This window comes from Nuphar pumila, chromosome 6, assembly GCF_984573655.1.
Source record: "Nuphar pumila chromosome 6, dmNupPumi1.hap1.1, whole genome shotgun sequence".
Classification (NCBI taxonomy): Eukaryota; Viridiplantae; Streptophyta; class Magnoliopsida; order Nymphaeales; family Nymphaeaceae; genus Nuphar; species Nuphar pumila.
In genome coordinates this window covers 91524442-91551177 of record NC_143254.1, presented here as the reverse complement: position 1 = coordinate 91551177, position 26736 = coordinate 91524442, and the positions used below count along the sequence as shown (strand labels likewise).

General features: G+C 35.6%; 2 protein-coding genes across 2 annotated transcripts; both read right to left on the bottom strand.

Moving 5' to 3' along the window:
- Nucleotides 1-551: 551 nt before the first annotated feature.
- Nucleotides 552-1281, bottom strand: LOC149835134 (uncharacterized). The gene is made up of 3 exons (XM_090009528.1): nucleotides 1070-1281; nucleotides 883-987; nucleotides 552-788 (listed from the first exon to the last, which is right to left on the bottom strand). Exons 1-3 carry the CDS (start codon nucleotides 1130-1132, stop codon nucleotides 552-554), a joined length of 405 nt encoding a protein of 134 aa, XP_089865654.1. The 5' UTR covers nucleotides 1133-1281.
- A 4195-nt stretch (nucleotides 1282-5476) lies between these two features.
- LOC149835133 (xanthotoxin 5-hydroxylase CYP82C4-like) lies at nucleotides 5477-16097 on the bottom strand. Its single transcript, XM_090009527.1, has 4 exons — nucleotides 15986-16097; nucleotides 9717-9971; nucleotides 7874-8850; nucleotides 5477-6211 (listed from the first exon to the last, which is right to left on the bottom strand). Exons 1-4 carry the CDS (start codon nucleotides 16095-16097, stop codon nucleotides 5606-5608), a joined length of 1950 nt encoding a protein of 649 aa, XP_089865653.1. The 3' UTR covers nucleotides 5477-5605.
- Between the last annotated feature and the right edge of the window lie 10639 nt (nucleotides 16098-26736).

The following is a 26736-nucleotide window of genomic DNA, read 5'->3' as shown; positions in this document are numbered from 1 at the left end:
AGAGAGAGAGAGAGAGAGAGAGAGAGAGAGAGAGAAAAGCTTGTCAAATGAAATATCTCTTCATCTAGAGAGATAATGAAATTTTTTATATAAATACTTAGTTTTTTAGGAACTTTTTTTTTTCTACTCACATTTTTTCCCCTCTTTTTTCAAACTTCCAAACTTATCACACTTTATATGTGATTATAGCATGCTCATATGTGTTCTAAGGCAGTCAAAAAAACTTTATATGTGATTCTATCATGCTCATATGTGCTCTAAGGCAGGCAAAAATCTTTATATGTGATTATAGCATGCTCATATGTGCTCTAAGGCAGGCAAAAAACTCTATATGTGATTCTATCATGCTCATATGTGCTCTAAGGCAAGCAAAAAGTTATATATGTGATTCAATTATGCTCATATGTGTTCTAAGGCAGTAAAAAAACTGAATATGTGATTATACCTGAGAGGGACTTGCAATCGAAGATCCCCTGATCAGCAAAAAATTGTTGAACTCATCTCGGAGAACGTCGACGACGGTTTCATGGAAGTAGTCACGCAGTGTGTCCTTAACGATCTTCACCGAAAAAAATAGTCTGCTGCTTGGAGCTTATGTCGACGGAAGAAGTTTGTGAGCCGTAACTGAAAGAAGTAATAACAGGTGAAGTGTTCATATTACTCCCAAACCCGAACACACGACCTTTTTTGGGTTCACCTGTTGCAGTCACCCATGCTGCAGGATCAAATGATGGATGCTGAGTAGCATCATCGCCATGTCGCTCTACCATCTGTTGCTTATATGCCTCCTACAAAATAATGTTTAAAGTATGCATTAATAATTAATAATAACATTATGATAACTTGCATATTGCAATGATTATTAATAGAATAAATACATACCGTTGTTGTTCTCGCTTTCTCTGATACGAAGTCTCCCATGGTCTTCCGTTTATGTGTTTCAACAAACACATCCTTATATGGTATAATGCCTCCTTTTTCTGCTTCCTGCGAAGTTAAATGATAAAAGATTTAGTTAACAAGTTTACAACAATACTTATAAAATTAATATTATATATTGATGAGTTACCATTTTCTTCAGGTGTCTCCCAAATGTCTTAGATCCACCTGTGTGTAGATGGGCTTCGGGCATTTTCGCTCGATTTTATGCAGCCTTCGTAGAGCGATTTTGAAATGCATCTCTCGCCCACTTATCGCATATTTCATCTCAATAATCTCTCCTGATAGTAATAGGGTCATGGCCCTTCCACTGTAGTGGATCATCTATTCCGCCATATGTTTTTTTTGCTGCAGTCTTCATATTGTGCAGCATGTCTGCAAATCAATTGGCAGCCACCTTCTGCCACACCTTCCTTGCATCATTTTCTTCCACCGTAGTTGCGAAGCGATTCGAAGCCTACAAATATTTTCAGAAAGTTAGTAGACATGACTAAAAAAAATTAAATATGAAACACATTAACTATGAGAAACAACTGTATACCGTGAATGAGGACCACAATCTGTCTAACACCTCCTTTGGATACTCTTTCTATTGAGCAACCGATCCTGGTAGATGTTGAAGAAGTGAATTCCTAATCTCGCGTACTACTTCTTGTGGCTAAAACCTCATGCTGCACATGAATTGGTACACAGTAAATATCAAAATAAAATATTTATAAGATATACAATAATTGAAAATGAAATACTTACGGTCGATTATCGATATACACTATTCGAATGAGTCTTCTTGTGCCAGACTGAGAAGACCCTGCTTCCTGTGTTGGCTCCTGACTTGTGTGATCAACTGGTGTAGGTGGGTCGTGTACAAGTGAAACATCATCTGTAAAAAAACATGTTAGAAATTCTCAGAATACGCATTTGAACTAATCAAGCATCCAATTAGTTAAATGATATACCTATCAGAGGAGCCCGTGAAGATGAAGGTTGGGCCTGACTACTACTGGATAAGCGACCACTGTAACCTCCATGAACCATATTCTAACAAATAACATATGTCATACAATACATTCAAATAATTCACATCAAGTATTACAATACATTCAAGTCATTCGCATCAAGTATTATAATAATTTAAATCATTCACATCAAGTATTGCAATACATTCAAATGATTCGCAACAAGTATTACAATACATTCAAATCAATCATATCAGGTACTGCAATGCATTCAAATCATTCATATCAAGCATTGCAATGCATTCAAATCATTCGCATCAAGTATTACAATGCATTCAAATAATTCAAATCATTCACATCAAGTATTGTAATGCATTAAAATAATTCAAATCATTCACATTAAGTATTGCAATGCATTCAAATCATTCGTATCAAGTATTACAATACATTCAAATAATTCAAATCATTCACATCAAGTATTTCAATACAACTCATTCATTCGCATCAAGTATTACAATGCATTCAAATAATTCAAATCATTCACATCAAGTATTGCAATGCATTTGAATCATTCGTATCAAGTATTACAATACATTCAAATAATTCAAATCATTCACATCAAGTGTTGCAATACAACTCATTCATTCGCATCAAGTATTACAAAGTATTACAATAATTCAAATCATTCACATCATTCATTGCAATGCATTCAAATCATTTGTATCAAGTATTATAATACATTCAAATAATTCAAATCATTCACATCAACTATTGCAATACAACTCATTCATTCGCATCAAGTATTACAATACATTCAAATAATTCAAATCATTCACTTCAAGTATTGCAATGCATTTAAATAGAGGTTTGTATTATAAGATTTTGCTCACTAGCATGAGAATTCTTCCTCATCACTTGTTTGACTTTCATATTCTTCTTCTTTTTCTTCTTCTTCATTGTTTGCCCATCTACTTGGTATATCATTTGGATGACATTCTTCTATGAATGTTTCATCGGCCAATGGAGATATGACATGCATATCATGCACAATATCGTGACCATAAGAGAAGTCATAGATATTATCTGATTGATAGTAATCACTGTCTTCAGCTAACTTGTCTTCCTGTAACTGATCATACTCAGGGTATAGTTTGGACTTCACCTTGCAAACTGCCCACCATTCATTTCTATCTGACTTTTTTATACTCGGATATGAAGTATAATAAACTCATTGAGCTTGCGAGGCTAATATGAATGGTTCATATGTTCCAAACCTAGATTTATGATTCACCTCCACAATGCCTGAAGCTTTGTCGAGTCTTGTTGCAGTTGGATCAAACCAATGTCACTTGAATAAAGTTACCTTATTATTTATGCCTAAGTTAGTCAACTCCATTATTTTCTCTATAACACCGTAGTAATCATGTTCATTTTCACCGTAGCTGCTACCCTGGACACACACGCCACTATTCATCATTGATTTTTTTATACCGTAATCTTTTGTATGAAATCGATAGTCATTTACGATGTACCCGTTATAGCATTGCACAACTTTGGTCGGACCATTTTCTAAATCGCATATTCCTTGATCTTTAACATCACCATGGCGGACCTATGCACATACATAAACAATGATTGTGATCACGACCAATTAAGTAACTTAGTGTTGTTTACAAGTACAAAATTTATGTTAGCTTCTTTACCAACTGTTTCAACCACTCCACAAACTTAGTTTCACGTTCTTTTTGTACTTCTGCATCAGTGAGATGTGAAACTTCGCTTTGCAACTCCAGATCAAATCGTCTGCAAACCACAAATACTTATATTACCGAGTCATGTATCCACGTATAGAACATAAAAGAATTTATAATTGTGTTGCGTCTATATATACTTACTCGATATATGGGTCGATCGCTGGGAAATTAAAAAGAATATAGATGTGTGCTGCGTCTTGCTCTCGATCTGTCAAGAGCCTTGTCTAATGACGTTATTACAAGAGCAAAGAGGAATAAGAGGGATCGTAGTCATCGATAGTGGCCGACAATGGTAGTGGCCAACGATGGGGGGCAGACTGAGGATTTGGGAGAGAGGAGAGAAAGAGGATTTTGCTTTCTTTCTTTTCTAAGCATGTGCATTGAAAGGAACCCTAATGTCAGGTCCCTTAAAACACTGTTCAATCCCAGTTGATCGGATGACCCTCAATGGTTCAACCAGTGAACAGAGTTTTATGATATACATATTTCAGGGACCCTATATATATAGGGAACAAAAACCCGCCCAATGAAAACCCTCCCAAACCTCAATAAAAAAATTTAATATTTTTTTTAAAATTTTGACTGTACAAATGTGTTGAGCATGGTTGATTTACTATAAATTTAAAATTGTCTCATGAATTTTGAATAAAAAAATGGTATTTAGAGCCTAAAATATTTATGAAAATTTTATGCAGTTGATTTTGAAACTTATAAAAACCAATTCATACATTGGAATCAAATGCTCCAAGAACTGATTCCAGTCAAAAAAGCATATACATCACATATGTACGGTCATAATTTTGAAAAAAAACATCAAAAATCTAATAAAACTTCCATTGGGGAGGTTTGTTGATTGGGTGGGTTTTCATCTCTCTCTCTCTCTCTCTCTCTCTCTCTCTCTCTCTCTCTATATATATATATATATATATATATATATATATATATATATATATATATACACGAGAACTAGAAATATAACATTTTCAACACTTCTTTTGCAATTTGCAAGGAATCAACCACTCGATCATATATTTTTGATGAAAAATATGATTTTTGAATGCTTAAATTTTTATGAAGATTATGAACCATTTATTTTAAAACCTTAAAAAAAATCACTTTTATAGATCAAAATTGGATGATTAAAAAGTGGGTTCTTATAAATCCAAGCCTGTAGATCACATCCATATGGTTAGATTAAATAGAACAAGACAAAAATACATAAAAATAACGGTTCATAATTAATTTTCATATTTTCGGTTCTCATATTCTAGGGATTATATATATACCTCTTCAAAATTCTGATTCAGGGCTGGGTGGGTCATGACCGACATGTGTCAGACCCATTTGCATCCCTAAAAAGACATTATAAAAAATCAACGATCCAAACCCTTCTGTAATTAACTATTGTGGCCTATACGCCTATAAAAAGTTGAAATGGAAGTCAATTCCCTTTCCATAATTGAATACAAACAAATGATTTGAAATCCCGTCATAATTCTTCATTCAAAAAAAAAAAATTTCATGAAACAATCAATTTAATTCCCCCAATTCTCTTTAGGTCACGTTTGGACGTGACAAGAAAATTTATATGAAAATAAAATTTTAGATATGAGATGCTCATATGAAAAAATTTATTACCTGATTTTTTCTATTGTTTGTGTGGCAATGTTTGAGGGAGAGAAAAGCTTGTCAAATGAAATATCTCTTCATCTAGAGAGATAAAGAAATTTTTTATATAAATACTTAGTTTTTTAGGAACCTTTTTTTTTTGTACTCACATTTTTTCCCCTCTTTTTTCAAACTTCCAAACTTGACCTTAATCCCCTACCAGTTATACAAGAAGCTATATATATATATATATATATATATATATATATATATATATATATATATATATATATATATATATATATATATATATATATATACTCGTGGGTCTGCTCTTGATGGCATGGACTAGCTGTATAGTTTGAGCGGGAGGCGTGGAGACAAGAGTAAGTTAAGCATGGTTCTGGGTCCGAACGCCTGATGCTGATCAACGAAGGAGTCTGGATGGAGTTCCATGTCAAAGCTGTGGAGAAGGCGTGCAAGAACAATATGCACAAGACGAAGAGAAAATGAGATCCCCGGGCAGACCCTGCGGCCCGAGCCAAACGGGATTAACTGGAAATGCTGCCCCCCAACATCGACATCACTGCCTAGAAATCTCTCGGGCCGAAACTCGGCCGGATCAGGCCAGACCCGTGGGTCGCGTTGCATCCTCCAAGCATTGACGAATAGCCAAGTACCAGCTGGAATGTGGAACCCACCGATTTGGCATTCCTCCATGGCTTCCCGCGGGACCAGCAGTGGTGTAGGTGGGTTCAGCCGTAGGCTCTCCTTGACCACGGGTTCAAGGTACACCAAATTCTTGAGGCCTGATTCGTCCACGTTTCGGTCCTTTCTGGCGTGGGTGTCCAACTCATCTTGGGCCTTCTTTAGCACTTGCGGATTGGCTAACAGCATGTACAAGGTTCGGATCAAGGTGATTGTTGTGGTGTCACTTCCACCAATTATAGTGGCCTGCAAATAAGGAACTAATTGTTTCAATTGATTGTGAACAGTTCGATTATGATTAAATCCAAACACCTCTCTACAAAGGAAAAGAAAAAAAAAAGGAGAAATAGAATAGATCATGAAATGCTTACTCAGTGTCATATTGGAACCAGTTATGATAGTTTATCAAAAAATTATGGATACTAGCCACAAATATTTTGTGGATCTAAAATTGAATCCAAGAACCAAAAATGTTTAAATTTTGGGAAAATTGAGAAAAACAAGAATTTATATTTTTTATATACAAATGCGAAAACCATAAATAAATCATAAAACCCTAAACTACAAGAAAATAAACCATAAAGTACAAGAAAATAAATCATAAATAAACCAAAAAACCATAAACTATAAGAAAAATAAACCACAAAATAAAAAATCATAAATAAACCATAAAATAAGATATAAAAATCATTAATTCAAACCCTCATAACAGAAAATCAAAGAAAAACAACCATAATCAAATATAAGAAAATTCCTAATCAAATTAACTATAAGAAAGCCAAATTAAAGAAATTTGATTGAAAGCCATAATCAAAGAAAATCAAATAAAAATAGCACTAATCAAAGTAAAGAAAAGCCATAAAAAACATATTTGATTCAAAGCTTTAATCAAAGAAAAAAATCCTAATCAAATTAAAAGAAGACTCTAATCAAATTAAATACCAAAAGCCCTAATTAAAGATATTTCATTCAAAGTACTTATCAATAAAAAACAAAGAAAAACAAAGAAAAACAAATAAAATCAAATAAAAAAATCTTAATAAAAAAATAAAAAATAAGAAATAAGCTAATCAAATCAACCTAAAACCTAATCAAACTAAATATAAGAAACCTTAATTAAAGAAATTTTATTTAAAAACCTAACAAAAAAATTTCTTTTTCAAAACCCTAACAAAGAAGAAGAAAGAGAAGGAAAGAAGAGAGAGAGAGAGAGGAGGTTCGTAAAGAACCCTAATCAAAGAAAAAAAAGCCCTAATTCAACCTTCATCAAAGAAAGTCAAAGAAAAATAACCCTAATCAAATACAAGAAAAACCCTAATTAAATTAACTATAATAAGCCTTAACTAATTTTTTTTTTATTCAAAGCCCTAATCAAAGAAAATCAAAGGAAAAAAGCCCTAATCAAATTAAAGAAAAATCGTAAATAAAGATATTAATTAAAAAAATATTAATCAAATTAAATATAAAAAACCTTAATTAAAGATATTTAATTCAAAGCACTAATCAATAAAAATAAAAGGAAAAAAGCTCAAATCAGATCAGCGAAAAACTTAATCAAATTAAATATAAAAACTCTAAATTAAAAAAAAAAATTGATTTAAAACTCTAATCAAAGATATTTCTTATTCATAGCCAAGTCAAAGAAGAAAAATAAATAGAGAAAGAGGGAATCAGAGACGATCGGGCCGAGTTTTTTTTTGTGTTTTTAAGTGGTGATCCAATTCCTGTTCCCAGCATAACAGGGGTTGGAACGGTGACATGCAATGTTCAACAGTTTGATTTTCACGGCGTCCCTAGCGACGATCAAACACACCCTTAATGCGGTAAAGTGCTCGGAGGTGATCGCCGTGGTCTCCCCAGTTCTTATATACAAACAAAGCAAGCAAGACGCCAAGAGGTGAGTTTTACCAGTGCAGTGGTCTTAACCACCATATCCCATTCTTCGTTTTCCTCGACTTGCAATAACAGCTCATCGATGAAGTCCTGGTGGCCGTCGGTGGCGCCGGACTTTCTTTTCCGGCGATGTTCCGCCACGCAGCGGCCGACGGAATCATCTAACTGCCTTGCGACCCTTTTCATGGCACTGATGTAGCCATTGATATCCAGAATCTCGAGAAAAGGAAGAAAATCGGACACCACGAATGCTCCCAACAGGTCCACCATCTCCCGTGTGAGCTCTTTGAACTCTCGCGCCACCGCGTCGTCCCCGCCGTGTCCTATAACGTAGTCCGTCCCCGCCACGGTTCGAACCACCACGTTGAACGTGATCTCCCCAAGCAGCCTCCTCATCTCCACCTTCACAGGCTGCTGCTCGCTGGAGAGCCAGAGTCCATAGATCTCGCGCACTCGCGAGCCGATCTCGAACGCGCGATCGTGGCCGAAGGACTCGACGCGCCGGTTAGAGAGCATCCCGAGGGTGGTGATCCTCCTCATCTCGCGCCAGTATTCACCGTAGGGCGCGAAGCCGAACATGGTGAAGTCGTAGGCGAGATATTTCGCAGCCGCGTTGCGCGGCCGGCTCGCGAAGGCCCGGTCGTTGGTGGTGAAGCACTCCTTGGCCAACTCCCAGCTGCTCACCACCAGCACCCGGCGCAGCCCCAGTTGGAGCATCATGGCAGGACCATACTTATCAGCCAAGGCTACAAGGATCTCATAAAGTGGTGATTTACCTAATAGCAGGTGTAGGTGGCCGATTACCGGAAAGCCTCCTGCCGGATTCGGGGCTTCGGTTTCAGGGCCTCTTCTCTTTATGAATACCTTCCAGAGTAAGAAGAAGAAGAAGAAGAAAGTGGCAACCTGGAGATTACATGTTGGTAGAGGTGGAAGGAGGCCCATGATGCTCTGGTTCATTAGAGCAGATGCAGGTGCAGATGAGAAGACTGCAGCTAAGGATTATAAAGGCTTATGGTGAGAACAGTGTTAGCTGTTACCCGAAGAGTAATAAGCAAGTCCCAAAATGAGTGGTCGATCGTGAAGGATGAGTTTGGAGGCTTCAATGCCACGAAAAAAACGAATCTTGAGAAAATTCCATTGAAAAAAAAAGCATTTCAGGACACGACTTTTTCACTAAAACTATCTTTTTAAGAAGGCATGTTAATTAGGACACAACTTTTCATTAAAACGGCTAAACAATGACTTGGAGCAACTCAGCTTAACCTTGAGTTGTGTATAATAGAAATAACAATACTAAATTGCAGCCATTGGGTAACTCAGTAAAACCCATAAATTTTAAGGATTATTAATAAATAAGGAATTTATTTTTTATCTTTAAATTAAAATTGTTTTTTTAGCTTTTGAAATTCATTTATTGATATATTACATGTTTATTTATTTATTCAAGCTAATCAGGGCATAATTTCCATTTATAGAATTATTTTTGACTATAAATCTCTCTATATATATTATATTTAAATATATTTTTGATGGAGTTTATAAATTATTGAAGTGTATTTTGTTATGTGACTCATGGTAATAGTTTATAGGATAATTTGCTATTTTTGGCTAACACTACAAGAAAAATGCTAATTAGCGACGAAACTTTGCGACAATTTTTTTTCATCGCAATGTTCTGACAAATTAGCGAGAGCAAACCAACCGTGGCTAATTGCGTAAATATTTATGAAATTAGCGACGAAAAATATTTCGTCTCCAAATCCGTCGCTAAGTAGCGACAGATTCGCGACCAAAGTTTTATGTCGCAAAACCCGATGCACTTAGCGACATATTGTTTTTCGTCTCTAGTTAGCAGAACCATACTTGTCAGCCAAGGTTGCAAGGATCTCATAAGGTGGTGATTTACCTAATAGCAGGTGTAGGTGGCCGATTACAGGAAAGCCTCCTGCTGGATTCGGGGCTTCGGTTTCAGGGCCGCTTCTCTTTATGAAGACCTTCCAGAGTACGAAGAAGAAGAAGAAAGTGGCAACCTGGAGAGTACTTGTTGGTAGAGGAGAAAGGAGGCCCATGATGCTCTGGTTCATGAGAGCAGATGTAGGTGTAGATGACAAGACTGCACATAAGGATTAATAAAGGCCTATGGTAAGGAGAATGTTTAGCTGGTCATAGCTTGACTATCGAAACAAGCAAACCCAAAATGAGTGACCGATGGAGAAGCATGAGTTTGGATGCTTTAATGGCAGAAAAAACAACAATTCTTGAGAAAATTTCATTGACAACTTTCGTTGTTGATATTCCAAAAAAAGGTTTATTCTTTTAAAAAAAGCATTTCAGGACACAACTTTTCATTAAAACTACTCCATCTTTTTAAGAATGGCATGTTAATTAGGACACAACTTTTCATTAAAACTGCTAAATAGTTATTTGGAACAACTCAGGTTAACCTTGAGTTGTGTATCTTAGGAATAGAATTACTAAACTGCTACCATTGCATAACAACGCAGGCCAAAGACGTTATGAAAATAAAAAAAAGGCCAAAAGATATCTTCTCAAACCAAAGGTTAAAGCGGGATCTTGCCAATGAAATTAACTTGAGGTTTGTAATTGATAAAGACGGATCTTACTATTAGATAAATCGTGAGGGCCTACATATGTTTAATCACAAATTACATGTTGTCTAAAGTTAAGGCTCATATAAAGTGATCACATACGGTTGGGCCATATGATATCTCATATGGTATGATTTTATTATGTGCAGAGATCTCATGTGCCTTCTTGTGTTAATTTTTAATTTTATAATAGGATGAATTGAAAATAAACCATAAGGTGGTTACAATTAGGTTATGGTTCTCAAACCATATATAGCATCAATAAAGAAATCAATCCCTCTCTCATTAAGTTCAGAGAAGAAGGCAAGACTATGTAAAGAGGTTATGCAAGATCATACCCGTAAAAGACTTATCGGAGCACCAATGGATTCAGGTACGTGCTTCTAGTTTAAAACACACTTCCTTGCACGTTTAAGAAGTGTTATATTTTGCTCTTTTGAACCACGTTTCGAGGAAATGCACTTTCCCATGCCCTGTAACGCTTATGGTAACTCTGATCTTAACAACTAGCCCATCTTGGCCATTGTCTGCTTGTGAGATTTATGATGCAGTGGTGCTTTAGGAGGGCAGATCGACCCTCCCCCTTTCCTTTTTTGCCTAACAGATCATCGTCGGCAAGGGTTTTCCCTTTTTTCGGATCACCGAACGAGGCAAAGATTTTCCTTTATTCAGATCACCGGACGGCTAAGGGTTTTCCCTTTTTTGGATCACCGGACAAGGCGAGGGTTTTCACTTATTTAGATCACCGGTCGACTAAGGGTTTTCTTTTTTTTTTGGATCATCGAACAACTGAGGGTTTTCCCTTATTCAGATCATCGGAAGACCGAGGGTTTTCCCTTGCTTGGTTCGCTGCACAAAGAGGGTCATTGCCGGCCAGTTGGAAATCGACGGCGGTCTGGGCATACATTTTTCTCCACCCACCGTCGGTGACCATCTAGGGCTGGCTGTGTCTGACGATATTGCATGGGACATTCGGCTCACCCCAGCCACTGTCGTTGGGTGCTTCAAGGTCGGCGACAACCAAATACCTCTTCAGTTTCACCACCATAAGTCAAGACTGATTCAACTTTCAACCGATCCGATGACCCATGATGGTTCAACTCTTAACCAGTATAATGATGCAGAGGACTGACTCGGGCTTCAGCCGATATGATGATCTAGGCTGATTCAGTGACCTTCAGTCAATTTTTTCTTGTGGGCCAGGTCAGCCATTAGGCTTGGGCCGATTCAGCGCCCTTCAACTGACTCAGTCAGGCTAGGGCAGTTCGACCATCGGCTTTGGGCTGATTCGACCCCCCTTCTGCCAGACTCGTGTCGGGCTAGGCTTCACCCGACCCACGGGTCGGGCGTGGTTAGACCTGACCTGATAGCCCAAGCCCGGTACTCAGCTATGGTGTTGGGGTCTGACCCGTGATGGGTCAGGCCTATTTTGACCCGTCGATATGGGTCCAGCTCGATCTCATGTGTCAAACCCTTGCATGTGCCTTGAAATTTATAATAATAATAAAATTTAAGGATTTTATTATTAGATTCAGGGTCGTTAAGTATGCATTTTGGGTCCCTTTAGAGGATTGCCTTTGGTTACCTTTTTACCCTATACGGATTATGGTTATCTTTTCTTTTTGTTCATATGCATGTATTGACATATTTGAACCATGATATTCGTTTCAGAATAAGGGTCTGATATTCTAAATGAGTTAATCAAAACAACATATTACCAAAGTAACCTCTCTTGTGAAAATTAACTTATTTGAAATATTGAGATGTTTGTATATTTTGGTTTCATGCAAACAATGATTGACTCAGATGAAGATTACTATTTGGCAAATCCCGAATATATATTTTTCAATAATAAATATGAGATGATTATCAATTTTTTCATGTGAATAATGAGTCAGTCCAAAGAAATGCTTGTTGTTTAACATGATTAATTGTCTATGTTTAATTATTGTGATTAAGAGTACCACTTACAAGTAGACATTTTTGTCCAAAGACTAAATGCCAATGTTGTGTTGGGTATCTTATGATGGGGTTCACCACAGTTTAAATATGTTTATTTATGTTAGTGCATGTGAATATATATGTTAATTATGAGCTTATTTTATTCTCGATTCAGTTAATACCTTTGCTTCCACGATATCTACAAATATAAATTCGATCTCTATTTTGAATGACTCTAACTTCAAAAACTGGAAAGAGAACGTTATAAATGTTGTTTGATGTATGGATTTGGACCTTGCACTTCGAGAGGATCAACCACCTGCTCTTACAAATAGAAGTTCTGCTAAGGATAAAAGGAATCATGAGCGGTGAAATCGATCCAATCACATGAGTCTTATGATCATGAAACATGCAATTCTGAAAACCTTCAGAGGCACTATGTCTGAAGAGATTAATATTAAGAGGTTCCTTGAGAAAATCAAAAAATATTTTGCTAAAAATGAAAAGGCAGAGACAAGTACTCTCCTTTTGAGTCTTGTTTCAATAAGATATAAAGGTAAAGAGAACATTAGAAAGTACATTATAGAAATAGATCATCTTGCTTCAAAACTAAAGGCACTAAAGTTAGAATTGTTTGAGGACTTGCTCGTGCATTTAGTTTTGATATCTCTTTCTACACAATACAATCAGTTTAAGGTCAGTTATAACTGCCAAAAAGATAAATAAACTCTTAATGAGCTCATTTCCCACTATGTGCAAGAAAAAAATGGATGAAGCAAGAAAAGATAAAAAGTGCTCACTTGACAGCAGTTTCTAAGAACAAATTTAATAAAAAGAAAAGAAATAAGAAAGTTGCAATGAACCCTCAATCGCAGAAGAAACATAAGAGACATCAGGATCCAAAGTCTAGTTGTTTCTTTTGCAAATGGGAGGGTCACATGAAGAAGGATTGTACCAAATATCATGCTTAGCATGAAAAGAAAGGTACACTCCTTGCTTTGATTTGTTCTGAGGTTAATTTAACTTTTATACCCAAACACACTTAATAGATAGATTATGGTGCTACCACTCATATAAGTGTGTCCATGCAAGGTTGCCTAAATTGTCGAACGCCAATTGATGCTGAAAGATTCATCAATGTGGATGATGGAAAATAAATTCAAGTTAAGGCAATAAGAATTTTTAGGTTATTGTTAAAGATTGATAGTTATTTAGATTTGAAAGAAACATACATTGTACAATCTTTTAGACAAAATTTGGTTTCTATTTTTGTATTAGACAAATTTGGTTATTCTTCTTTATTTAGAAATAGTCAATTCAAATTATTTCTTGATTCAAATCCTATTGAGACTGGTTCTTTATCTGTGGTTGATAACCTATATTTGCTTAATATTGTTGTCCCACATAATGAAACCTTGCATTCAAGTTCTCATGGTACAAAATTAAAATTAACAAATAAGAATTCTGCTTTATTATGGCACAAGCGCTTATGTCATATTTATAAACAAAGAATTGAAAGGCTTGTGACAAGTAAAATTCTTGATTTTCTTGATTTCACTGACTTTTAGGTTTGTGTTGAGTGCATAAAAAGAAAACAAATAAACATAAGGAAATTAGGTTCTGAAAGAAGAACAAACATCTTATAACTAATTCATACAGATATTTGTGAGCTATTCCCTAAGGCTTCTTAAAATAGTCAACAATATTTTATTACGTTCATAGATGACTATTCTCATTATGGGTACCTATATTTAATTCATGAAAAGTCTTAGTCCCTAGATGTGTTCAAATAATTTAAGACTGAAGTTGTAACCCAACTTGGCAAAAGAATTAAGGCCATCAGATCTAACCATGGTGTTGAATATTATAGTAGATATGATGGATCAAGTGAACAACTTCTAGGGCCCTTTGCTCAATTCTTAGATGAATACAGTATTGTCCCTTAATACACCATGTCAGGCACTTTTAGCATAAATGGTGTTGTTGAGAGATGAAACATGACCTTAAAAGATATGGTAAGGAATATGATTTCTCATTCTACTTTATGAGAGTTCCTCTAGGGAGAAGCATTAAAGACTGCAACTTATGTATTAAACAAGTTACCAACTAAAGCAGTAACCAAGACACCATATGAAATGTGGATAATCAAAAGCCTAGTATGAAACATTTTCATATTTAGGGATGTCTAGCTAAAGCTAGACCCTACAGGCCACATGAAAAAAAAATTAAATTAAAGAATGGTTAGCTTCTACGATATCTGCAAATATAAATTCGATATCTATTTTGAATGACTCTAACTTCAAAAATTGGAAAAAGAATTATATGAATGTTCTTGGATATCGCATGAGTCTTATGATCATGAAACATGCAATTCTGAAAACCTTTAGAGGCACTATGTCTGAAGAGGTTAATGCCAAGAGGTTCCATAAGGAAATCAAAAAATATTTTGCTAAAAACAAAAAAGCTGAGACAAGTACTCTCCTTTTGAGTCTTGTTTCAATGAGATATAAAGGTAAAAAAAATATTAGATAGTACATTATAGAAATATCTCATCTTCCTTCAAAACTAAAGGCACTAAAGTTAGAATTGTCTGAGGACTTACTCGTGCACTTAATTTTGATATCTCTTTCTACACAATACAATCAATTTAACGTTAGTTATAACTGCCAGAAAGATAAATGGACTCTTAATGAGCTCATTTCCCACTATGTGCAAGAAAAGAAATGGATAAAGCAAAAAAAGATTAAAAGTGCTCACTAGATAGTAGCTTCTAAGAACAAATTTAAGAAAAAGAAAATGAATAAGGAAGTTCCAATGAACCCTCTATCACAGAAAAATCAGAAGAGACATCAGGATCCAAAGTCTAGTTGTTTCTTTTTCAAAGGATAGGGTCACATGAAGGATTGCACCAAATATCATGCTTGGCATGAAAACATAGGTACACTCCTTGCTTTGGTTTGTTCTGAGGTTAATTTAACTTCTATACCCAAACACACTTAGTAGATGGATTATGGTGCTACCACTCACATAAGTGTGTCCATGCAAGGTTGCCTAAATTGTCGAATGCCAATTGATGTTGAAAGATTCATCAATATGGATGATGAAAAATCAATACACTATAAGAAAAATGTTAATTAGTGATAGAAGTTTGCGACAGAAATAATCTGTCATAAATTTGTGACGGATTAGCTAGAGAAAATGAGTTGTCCCTAAAATTAGAATTAGTCACGGAATTAACGACGAAAAAATTCTGTCTTAAAATCCATCGCTAATTAGCGATGGATTAGCCACGGAAAAATTCTGTCTCAAACTTCATCTCAACTTTGCAATGTATGAGAGACAAAAATTTTCTGTCGCTACTTCATCGCTAATTGGCAACGGATTTTGAGACAAAAATTTTCCGTCACTAATTTCTCCCGTAAAACCCTAATATAAGCCCCTTTTTTTCCCTTTCCGTTTTATCCCTCGCACGTTGCCCACTGCCCAATTTCTCTCTATCACCTCCTCCTTCTCTCCTCACTCCTCTCTTGTCATCGTGTGCCACCGCCGACCACCACCGTGTGCCATCGTCGCTTGCCGCCCGCTGCTTGCCGCCTGTCGCCCGATTTCTCTCCATCACCTCCTCCTTCTTCCCTCACTCCTCTCTCGTCGCCGTGTGCCACCTTCGACCACCGTCGCCCGCCGCCCATCCCTCAATTTCTCCCCATCACCTCCTCCTTCTTTTCTCACTCTATCTCTCTTGCCGCCGTGTGCCGACGTCCTCTTCTTCCTCCCCCTCCCTGAGTCCTCTCCTCACCTCCTTCCTTTCCCATCCGTAGGCCGCCAAAGCGGCGCCATCGCCGACCTCCCCTTCTTCCTCCCCCTCCATGAGTCCTCTCCTCACATCCTTCCTTCCCCATCTGCAGGTCACCAGAGTGGAGCCATCACCGACCTCCTCTTCTTCCTCCACTTCCCCGAGTCCCGCCCAATCTATCGCAGACCGACCATCGCCATCGCCGACTACCCATCCCCTCTTTTCTTCCCCTATTTTGTTTTGTCCACCCTGCACCACCGCTGTCGTAGGGATGCACTTTGTCTCCCTGATGAGTGTCGACCCGGAGGCCCACCACTGCCGCAGTTCTCATCGGCCGGTATCGGATTCCCCATTGGCCCTTCTTTGTGTTTTTTTTCTACTTCTTTATCTTTTCTGCCCTTGTTCGTGCGGGAATAGCAACGAACGATCATGTACCAGTTGAGCTCCATCCATCTCGTCGAGCCTCTGACTTGTATCCGCTAATCATGAAGGTCTGTTCGGATGACGATAAGTTGGTTGTTGTGTGTGTATGCAGCTATAGCGTTCTCTCCTTGTGAGAGGGACGAGTAGATCATTTGATATTGTATTATTTTATATATTTATACTTTGCAGGTACATAACTGAGCTAATTACGCGATGCTTAGTGCTAAGCATCACATGCGGCTAAAAATGCAATGCAAAAAGAAATAAGAAAAAAATGCAAAGGAAAATGCAATGCAAATAGGGTAAATACCCGTGGTGAGTAAGTGATGCAAGCATATCATATGTTATTTACTTTCTTGGATGCAACACTTTTCTGTTCACACACTCACTTAGTTGTGGATATCTAAGACTGCTTTGCTGGAATTCAGAGATCATGATGAACATGATTTCAATGTATGAAAATAGAAGTGCTCTTATTTTTGTAGTTCGAAGTCCATGCTAGTCATGGTAGTAGTTAGAGAAATATTGGAGTGTGTTTGTTGCAGGTACATGTTTGACATTATTATGATATGAATGATTGAATATATTGCAATGTTTGACGTGACTGTATCCATGCTTGCATAAAGTTATGTTCGAATTAATTATGCCCTTCATGTGAAATTGTAGTATGAAAACATGCTTAAATTTAATGTATCATGTTTATGAATGTGATTTCACCTTTCTAAATGTCTTTGTGATATATATATATATATATATATATATATATATATATATATATATATATATATATATATATATATATATATATATATATATATATCAAATCATTATATCTACCAACAATGGATGATAAATTTGATATTTTTTTTCATTAACGCATTATTATGATTATCTTTTAACTGGTGAATATAATATCTGTAACATTATAGGATAAAATAGCTACAAACCGTGAATGGATGTACCATAAGATAGTTGATAATGAGGTGTCGCTTGAATATATGGATGGTGTTAATAGTTTTATTGAATTTGCAACGACAAGTATCAGTACAGTGGATCCTATCGATCGGATCAGGTTCCCCTATAGGATGTGTAAGAACAATTGATTTGTAGAACCTCATGGCGTTAGACATCACCTATACAGGAAAGATTTTATGAGTGATTATCAGAATTGGATGCTTCATGATGAAGATTTTTGGAACAATTTTGACATATAGGTGGATGTGGTGCACGATAATCCATATGTGGATTTGATATTTGATGTCGCAGGTTGAGAACTGGGTTTTGCTATGGGTCCCAGTAATGTACTAACTGTAGTAGAGAAAGAAGCAACAAACAATGCAGCTAGTAGATTTTATGACTTACTTAAAGATGTTGATGAGCTACTGTGGAATGGTTGTGAGAGTCACACTATCTTGTTTGTAGTACTTCAACTACTGAATTTGAAGTCAGAGTATAATTTGAGTCAATCATGTTTTGACCGTCTGTGCTTTATTGTGAAGAATATGTTGCCAAAAGATGAGAAATTGTCACAAAATTTCTATCGTGCGAAGGTTATGGTCAACACTCTAGGTATGAGGTATCAAAAGATAGATGCTTGTCTAAATCACTATATGTTGTATTTCAAAGATCAAGAAAATAGCAGATCATATCCATCATGTGGGCATCCTTGGTTCAAGCTAAAGACAAGAGGCAATGCTAGCATGGGGTCAAAAGAAGTGCCATACAAGTCACTCCGCTACTTCCCTCTCACCCCTAGATTGCAACGATTGTATATGTCTTTGAGGACTGCTAAACACATGAGATGACATGCAAATAAAGTTTGACATGATGAAAACAAGATCACACATCCTGTTGACGCAGAAGCTTGGAAGTACTTTGATCGTACTCATCAGGCCTTCACAATGAAAGTGAAAAATATTAGGCTAGGTTTATGTACAAATAGATTTAATTCATTTAGGGGTAGATCAACCCCATACTCGTGTTGGCCAGTATTTGTCACCCCATACAACCTTCCTCCAAGCTTGTGTATGAAGCATCAAATTTTTTTCTTGTCTCTATTGATCCCTGGTTCAACCTCTCTGGGCCAAAATCTTGATGTATATTTAAGGTCATTGTTCAATGAACTGAAAATACTGTAGGATGACGATGTTCTCACGTACAATGCCCACAAAAAATAAAACTTCAATATAAAAGTTGTTGTTCAATAGACAATTAGTGATTTCTCTGCGTATAATATGTTATCTGGTTAGAGCACACATGGGAGATTGGCATGTCTGTACTACATGAAGGATACAAAATCTTTTAGATTGACGCATAGAATGAAGCTGTGCTGGTTTGATTGTCATTGACGATTTCAACCCAGCGACCATCCGTTCTGACGATAAAGAAATGTGTTTCGAGCAGGCATAACTAAAATAGAAGGTCCACCTACATGATTGTTTGACATAGAGATTTTAAGACAATTGCGATACTTTCCATATGGACTGACAGATGCCCGCAGTCCGACGCCCTTCCTTGGATTTGGGAAAGATCACAATTGAACAAAGAAATCTATATTTTAGAAACTACCATATTGGTCGACCTTATTGATACAACATAATTTGGATGTGATGCATGGGGAGAAAAATGTGTTTGATAATGTGTTCAATACGGTAATGAATGTCAAAGGAAAAACGAAGGATAATCCGAAGGCTCGTATGGATTTAAAAACAATATGTAAAAGGCCAGAATTGAAACTCTAAGAGTATAATGACAAAGTACTGAAACCAAAGGCAACGCATGTGCTTGGACCAGATCAAGTAAAGCATGTATGTCAGTGGTTGAGACAGTTAATATTTTCAGATGGATACGTCTCTAACATTGCTCGGGATATGAAGATAGGCAAGGGACAATTATATAGGTTGAAGAGCCATGATTGTCATGTCATTATGCAACGATTGATTCTCCTAGCATTCCATGATATATTAGACAGACCTATATGGGGGGTATTATCCAAGTTGAGTAGATTTTTAGAACATTGTGTGCATCGAAAGTTGTAGTAACTGAGGTAAAGAATATCGAGGATTCTATCGTAACTACTATTTGTCAGCTAAAGAAGATATTTTTGTCAGCATTTTTCGATGTTATGGAACATGTGATCATACATTTGTCATATGAACTTAGAGTTTGTGGTTCTATGCAATATCGATGGATGTACCCATTTGAAAGGTATATTTTTATTTATATTTTTCTCTCTAATGCTATTGAGAATTTATTGTATTACGAGATGTATATTATTGACAGATGCATCTTTGACCTAAAAAAAAATGTTTGAAATAAAGCAAGAGTGGAGGGTTCAATTTGTGAGGCGTACACTTTAGAAGAGATTTCAAATTTCTCATCTATGTACTTTGAACCTCACATTCCAACACGTTACACTTGCCCACCTTGTAATGATGATGAAGAACAATTTACTGTGACTGACAAACTATCGATATTTAAACCACTTGGGCATGCCTTTGGCAGTTGCCGGTCAAGACACTTGGAAGATCGAGAGCAAAATGCAAAACAAATCTATATCCTTTTTAATTGCTCAACAATCGATCCCTACGTCAAATAAGTATACTTAATATGTAACACTAAGTTCTATACATGCATACATGGTTCAATAATATAAATATTTGTTAAGTACAAACGATTTGATCTAGAGTTGAGAAGAGAACTTCCACATCTCACTGATTCAGAAGTACAGAAAGATGGTGAAAATAAGTTTGGGGCATCGTTCAAAGAGTTGGTAAGGACGATGACATGCATTCTTTTTGTGTAAACAACAATATGTTACTTAATTGGTCATGATTACAGTCATTGTTTATGCTTGTAGGTCCACCATGGTGATGTTAATGATCAAGGAATATGTGATTTATAAAATGGTCCGACCAAAGTTGTACAATGTTACAATGTGTACATCGTAAATGGTTATCGATTCCATACAAAAGACTACGTTGTAAACAAGTTAATGGTGAATAGTGGCGTCTGTGTCAAGGGTAGCAGTTATGGTGAAAATGAACTTGACTACTACGGTGTTATTAAAGAAATAATGGAGTTGACTTACTTAGGCATAAATAATATAATAACTTTATTCAAGTGTCATTGGTTTGATCCCACAACAATAAGAGTCGACAAAGCCTCAGGCATTGTGGAGGTGAATTATAAATCAAGGTTTGAAACATATGAACCATTCATATTAGCCTCGCAAGCTCAACAAGTATACTATACTTCGTATCCAAATACAAGAAAGTCAAATAGAAATGAATGATGGGTGGTTTGCAAGGTAAAGTTTAAACTATACCCCGACCATGATCAGTTACAGTAAGACAAGATTGCTGAAGAGGGTGATTACTATCAATCAGATGATATGTATGACTTCTCTTATGGTCACGATGTCACACATGGTTTGCATGTCATATCTCCATTGTTTGATGACACACGTATGAAAAAATGTGATCCAAATGATATACCAAGTGGATGGGCGCCCAATAAAGAAGAAGACAAAGATGACGAAGAGGAGGGGGAAGAAGAAAAGAATATGAAAGTCAAACAAGTGATGAAAAAGTATACCCGAGTTAGTGAAATACATCTTGTAATACACACCATATCACTTTCTCATGTGCTCTTATTTTTGTAGTTCAGAGTCCATGCTAGTCATGATTGTAGTTAGCGGAATATTGGAGTGTATTTGCTGCAGGTACATGTTTGACATTGTTGTGATATGAATGATTTGAATGTATTGCAATGTTTGACATGACTGTATCCATGCTTGCATGAAGTTATTTTTTATTTGATTATGTATCCATGTTCATGGAATTGCATATCATGTTACATTCCATGCATACTTAATATGTATATGCACAATTATAAAACTGATTCATATAGGACCTTTAAATCTTTACATTTCATGCATATGTCATGTTCATGCTAAGATCAAGAGTTATATAACTGATCCAAATAATATTTTTATTTGTTAGAATATGGTTCGTGGAGGTCGCAGTGGTCAAGCACCCAGTGGTCGAGGACCAAGTGATAGCCAGTTTCAGCCTTTGTCTTCACGTAATCCTTCAATATGTATATCATTTAAATAAATATATAATTGATTAGTTTATATGTGCATTGTGTGAATTTCTAACTGATTGTTCTGTAGATGATGTTTCGCCTGCACATGACCCACTTACACCAGCTACTCATACACATCAAGAGACAACACCGGATGCAGGGTCTTCTCGGTCTGACACACGATGATTCGTTCAAATAATACATATCGATAGTCGACCATAAGTATTACATTGTCACTTTTTCAATACTTATCTTATAAATAATGTATATCGATAGTCGATTATTAATGTATACGAATTCATGTGCAGCGCAAGGTTCGAGCCACAAGAAGTAATACGAGAAATTAAGAAGTCACTACTTCAGCATCTACCAGGACCGGTCACTCAATGAAAAGAGTACCCGAAGGAGGTGTTGTAAAGATTATGGTCCTCATTCATGGTATACAATTGTTTATCATAAATAATGTGTTTCATATATAATTTTTTTGTTATAGTCATATGCACTAACTTTCTGAAATTATTTGTAGGCTTTGAATCACTTTGTGACAACAAAGGAGGAGCAGGACGCGAGGATAGTGTGGTAGAAGGTGGCTGCCAATCGATTTGCCGATATGCTGCACAATATAAAGACTGCAACAATAAAAGCGGTGGGATAAATGATTCACTGCAGTGGAATGGCCATGACCCTTCTACTATCAGGATAGATTATTGGGATGCAATGTGCGATAAGTGGGTGAGCCATGAATTTCGAAACTGCTCAGCAAAGGCTATACAAAACTGAGTGAAGATGCCTGATGCCCATCTACACACAAGTGATTTTAGGACTTTTGGGAGCCTACAAAAGAAAATGGTAACTCATCAATATATATATATATATATATATATTGTCAAATTTATAAGTATTTTTGCATACTTTTTAATTGGTTTTTTATCATTTAACCGTGTAGGAAGCCCAAAAAATGAGGCATTGTTCCTTACAAGGATGCGTTTGTTGAAATACATAAATGTAAGAGCATGAGAGAGTTCGTATCAGAGAAGGCGAGAGCGATAACGGTATGTATTTATTATATTAATAAATATTATAATATACAAGTTACCATGAATTACATTATCATAAACATTGTAATTCTTAATTATTAATTCTTACTGTAATCATTACTTTATAGGAGTCATATGAGCAACAGATGGTAGAGCAATATGACGATGACTCCACTCAGCATCCACCTTTTAATCCTACAGCGTGGGTGACTGCAACCGGTGAACCCAAAAAGGGTTGTGTGTTTGGGTTTGGGAGTAACATGAATACCACACCAGTCGTTGCCTCCTGCAGTCAGAGCTCTCAGAGTTCTCCCGCCAACATTAACTCCCACCGTTCGATTGACCTTGCTGTTTCTTGGGATGGTGTCCACCAGCTTCTTCAGGACACAATGCGTGACTTTTTACATGAAGCCATTCTCAACCTTGTCCATAATGAGTTGTGCAACTTTTTTCGGGACAGGGGAATTTCGTCTGCATTCAACATGAGCTCTGGTGCCCGTCAGATATGAATGATTGAATCACTATGAATTTTTATTGCTAAAATTAGAACACATGTATGCATGATTGAATCACTATAAAAATTTTGACAACCTTATAACACATATATGCATGATTGAATTACTACGAAAGTTTTTTTACTGTATTATAACACATATATGCATGATTGAATTACTATGAATTTTTTTTGACAACCTTAGAACATATATAAGCATGATTTCATCACTATAAAAGTTGTTTGACTACCTTATAACACATATATGCATGATTAAATTACTATGGAAGTTTTTTGACAACCTTAGAACACATATAAGCATGATTTCATCACTATAAAAGTTTTTTGACAACCTTAGAACACATATATGCATGATTGAATTACTATGAAAGTTTTTTGACAACCTTAGAACACATATAAGCATGATTTCATCACTATGAAAGTTTTTTGACTGCCTTATAACACATATATGCATGATTGAATTACTATGAAAGTTTTTTGACAAACTTAGAACACATATAAGCATAATTTCATCACTATGAAAGTTTTTTGACTGCCTTATAACATATATATGCATGATTGAATTACTATGGAAGTTTTTTGGCAACCTTAGAACACATATATGCATGATTGAATTACAATGAAAGTTTTTTGACAACCTTACAACATATATAAGCATGATTTCATCACTATGAAAGTTTTTTGACTGCCTTATAACACATATATGCATGATTGAATTACTATGAAAGTTTTTTGACAAACTTAGAACACATATAAGCATGATTTCATCACTATGAAAGTTTTTTGACTGCCTTATAACACATATATGCATGATTGAATTACTATAAAAGTTTTTTGACAACCTTAGAACACATATAAGCATGATTTCATCACTATAAATTTTTTTTGACTGCCTTATAATACATATATGCATGATTTCATCACTATGAAAGTTTTTTGACAACTTTAGAACACATATATGAATGATTGAATCACTATAAAAGTTTTTTGACTGCCTTATAACACATATATGCATGATTGTGATACATAACATATTTATTTGACAGCCTTATAAACCATATATGCATGCTTGAATCACTATGACATTTTTTGACAACCTTAGAACACATATCTGCATGATTAAATTACTATGATTTTTTTTGTCAGCCTTAGAAAACATATCTGAATTTTGTTAATGTTCTTCACTTTGTTGCTAGTCTATGTATCATTCAGATATGTTACTTTGATTTCCTTAGGTTAGGTGCATTGCATATAATTTATTTTATTATATTTTGTTTATCAATACTAACATTTCGATTCTCTTGTAGGATGCTGGAGATGATCAACGTAGAGGAGCTGATGGAGGCATGGATGAAGGGGCAAATCGAGACAATGAAGAGGACGATGCTCCAAATCTTGGCAATGATTAGATTCATGTGTTGAATTTGTTTCACGTACTTGTTATTTCAAACAAAACTCTTTGTATATGTTCACTTGTAACTAATTAGAACTTGGCGAGGATTATAGTAGGTTGTTAAATTTGTTTCACTTATAGCTTGTGCTAAATTTGTTTCACCTACTTTGTATATGTCTTTTTTATGTGTACTTTATTTTTTATACACAAGTTATATAAATTATATTACAAGAATTTTTTTCTTGATATTTATATTTCAAATAATTTTTTTTTCATATTTTGCGACAGATTAGTGACAAATAATATCCGTCGCTAATATCCATCATGAATTTAGTGACAGATATTAATCTATCTCAAAAACTGAATCAACTGATGTTTTATGATGGAATGTAATCCGTCGCTAAGCCATCGTTAAATTGGCAACAAAATTTAGCGACCGAAACATATCCATCATGAAATTTTAGCGATGAATTATCAATGGATATGTATCTATCGCAACCAAATTAGTCCTTATTTAGCAACAAATTAGCGATGGTTGATGACATTCGCTAATCCGTCATGAATTAGCAATAGAAGTAGCGACAGATCAGTTCTGTCACTAATTAGCGACCAGGAAATTATGACAGATACTATCCATCACTAAGCCATCACCATTTGTGATGGATTATCATCAGATAGCGTCCATCGCTAATCCCCAGATTTCTTGTAGTGGTTCAAGTTGAGGCAATAGAGATTTTTAGGTTATTGTTAAAGACTGATAGTTATTTAGATTTGAAAGAAACATACATTGTATCATCTTTTAGATGAAATTTGGTTTCTATTTTTTTATTTGACATATTTGGTTATTCTTGTTTATTTAGAAATAGTCAATTCAAATTGTTTCTTGATCCAAATCTTATTGAGACTGGTTCTTTATCCGTGGTTGATAGCTTACATTTGCTTAATACTGTTGTCCCATATAATAAAACCTTGCATTCAAGTTCTCATGGTACAAAATGAAAATTAACAAATAAGAATTCTGCTTTATTATGATACAAGCGCTTATGTCATATTTATAAACAAAAAATTGAAAGGCTTATGACAAGTAAAAATCTTGATTTCACTGACTTTTAGGTTTGTGTTGAGTGCATAAAAAGAAAATGAACAAACATAAGGAAATTAGGTGCCAAAAGAAGAACAAACGCTTAGAACTAATTCATACAAATATTTGTGAGCTATTACTTAAGGCTTCTTGAAATAGTCAACAATATTTTATTACGCTCATAGATGACTATTTTTGTTATGGGTACCTATATTTAGTTCATGAAAAGTCTCAATCCCTAGATTTGTTCAAATCATTTAAGACTGAAGTTGAAACTCAACTTGGTAAAAGAATTAAGGTCGTCATATCTAACCTTGGTGGTAAATATTATAGTAGCTATGATGGATCGAGTGAACAATGTCTAAGGCCCTTTGCTAAATTCCTAGATGAATGCATTATCGTCCCTCAATACACCATGCCAGGCACTTTTAGCACAAATGGTGTTGCTGAGAAATGAAACATGACCTTAAAAGATATGGTAAGAAGTATGATTTCTCATTCTACTTTACCAATGTTCCTTCAGGGAGAGGCATTAAAGACTGAAACTTATGTATTAAACAAGTTACCAACTAAAGTAGTAACCAAGACCCCATATGAAATGCCGAGAGTCAAAAAGCCTAGTATGAAACATTTTCATATTTTGGGATGTCCAGTTATGGCTAAATCCTACACGCCACATGAAAAAAAACTGGATTAAAGAATGGTTAGCTTCTATTTTCTTAGGTATTCTAAAAGATCTAGGGGTTATAACTTTTATGACTCTGTGAATAAGTCTTCTTATTAAGATGAAAAACACTTGTTTCTTTGAGGATGTTGAGTTTGGGGGAAGTGATAAGGTAAATGACATTGCTTTTGAAGAAGAATCTGCTTCTCTTCCTATAGTTGTTGACAATGATCAAATTTCTATTCCTAAGATTGTTTCAACAAATCCAAAATAAGGAAATGCCTTAGATCTCTCTATACAAATTTATGTTTTTACTCCTAAAGTACAAACTCAAC

Coding starts and splice junctions, on each gene's coding strand:
- LOC149835134 (XM_090009528.1), bottom strand. CDS start 1,132: ATGCCCGAAGCCCATCTACACACAGGTGGATCTAAGACATTTGGGAGA. Junction 988..1,069: donor GGAGACACCTGAAGAAAATG/GTAACTCATCAA, acceptor TTAACTTCGCAG/GAAGCAGAAAAAGGAGGCAT. Junction 789..882: donor AGAAAGCGAGAACAACAACG/GTATGTATTTAT, acceptor ATTATTTTGTAG/GAGGCATATAAGCAACAGAT.
- LOC149835133 (XM_090009527.1), bottom strand. CDS start 16,097: ATGGGCGGCGGGCGACGGTGGTCGAAGGTGGCACACGGCGACGAGAGA. Junction 9,972..15,985: donor CAGGCGGCAAGCAGCGGGCG/GCAAGCGACGAT, acceptor CCTTATGTGCAG/TCTTGTCATCTACACCTACA. Junction 6,212..7,873: donor TGGTTAAGACCACTGCACTG/GTAAAACTCACC, acceptor CCTTATTTGCAG/GCCACTATAATTGGTGGAAG.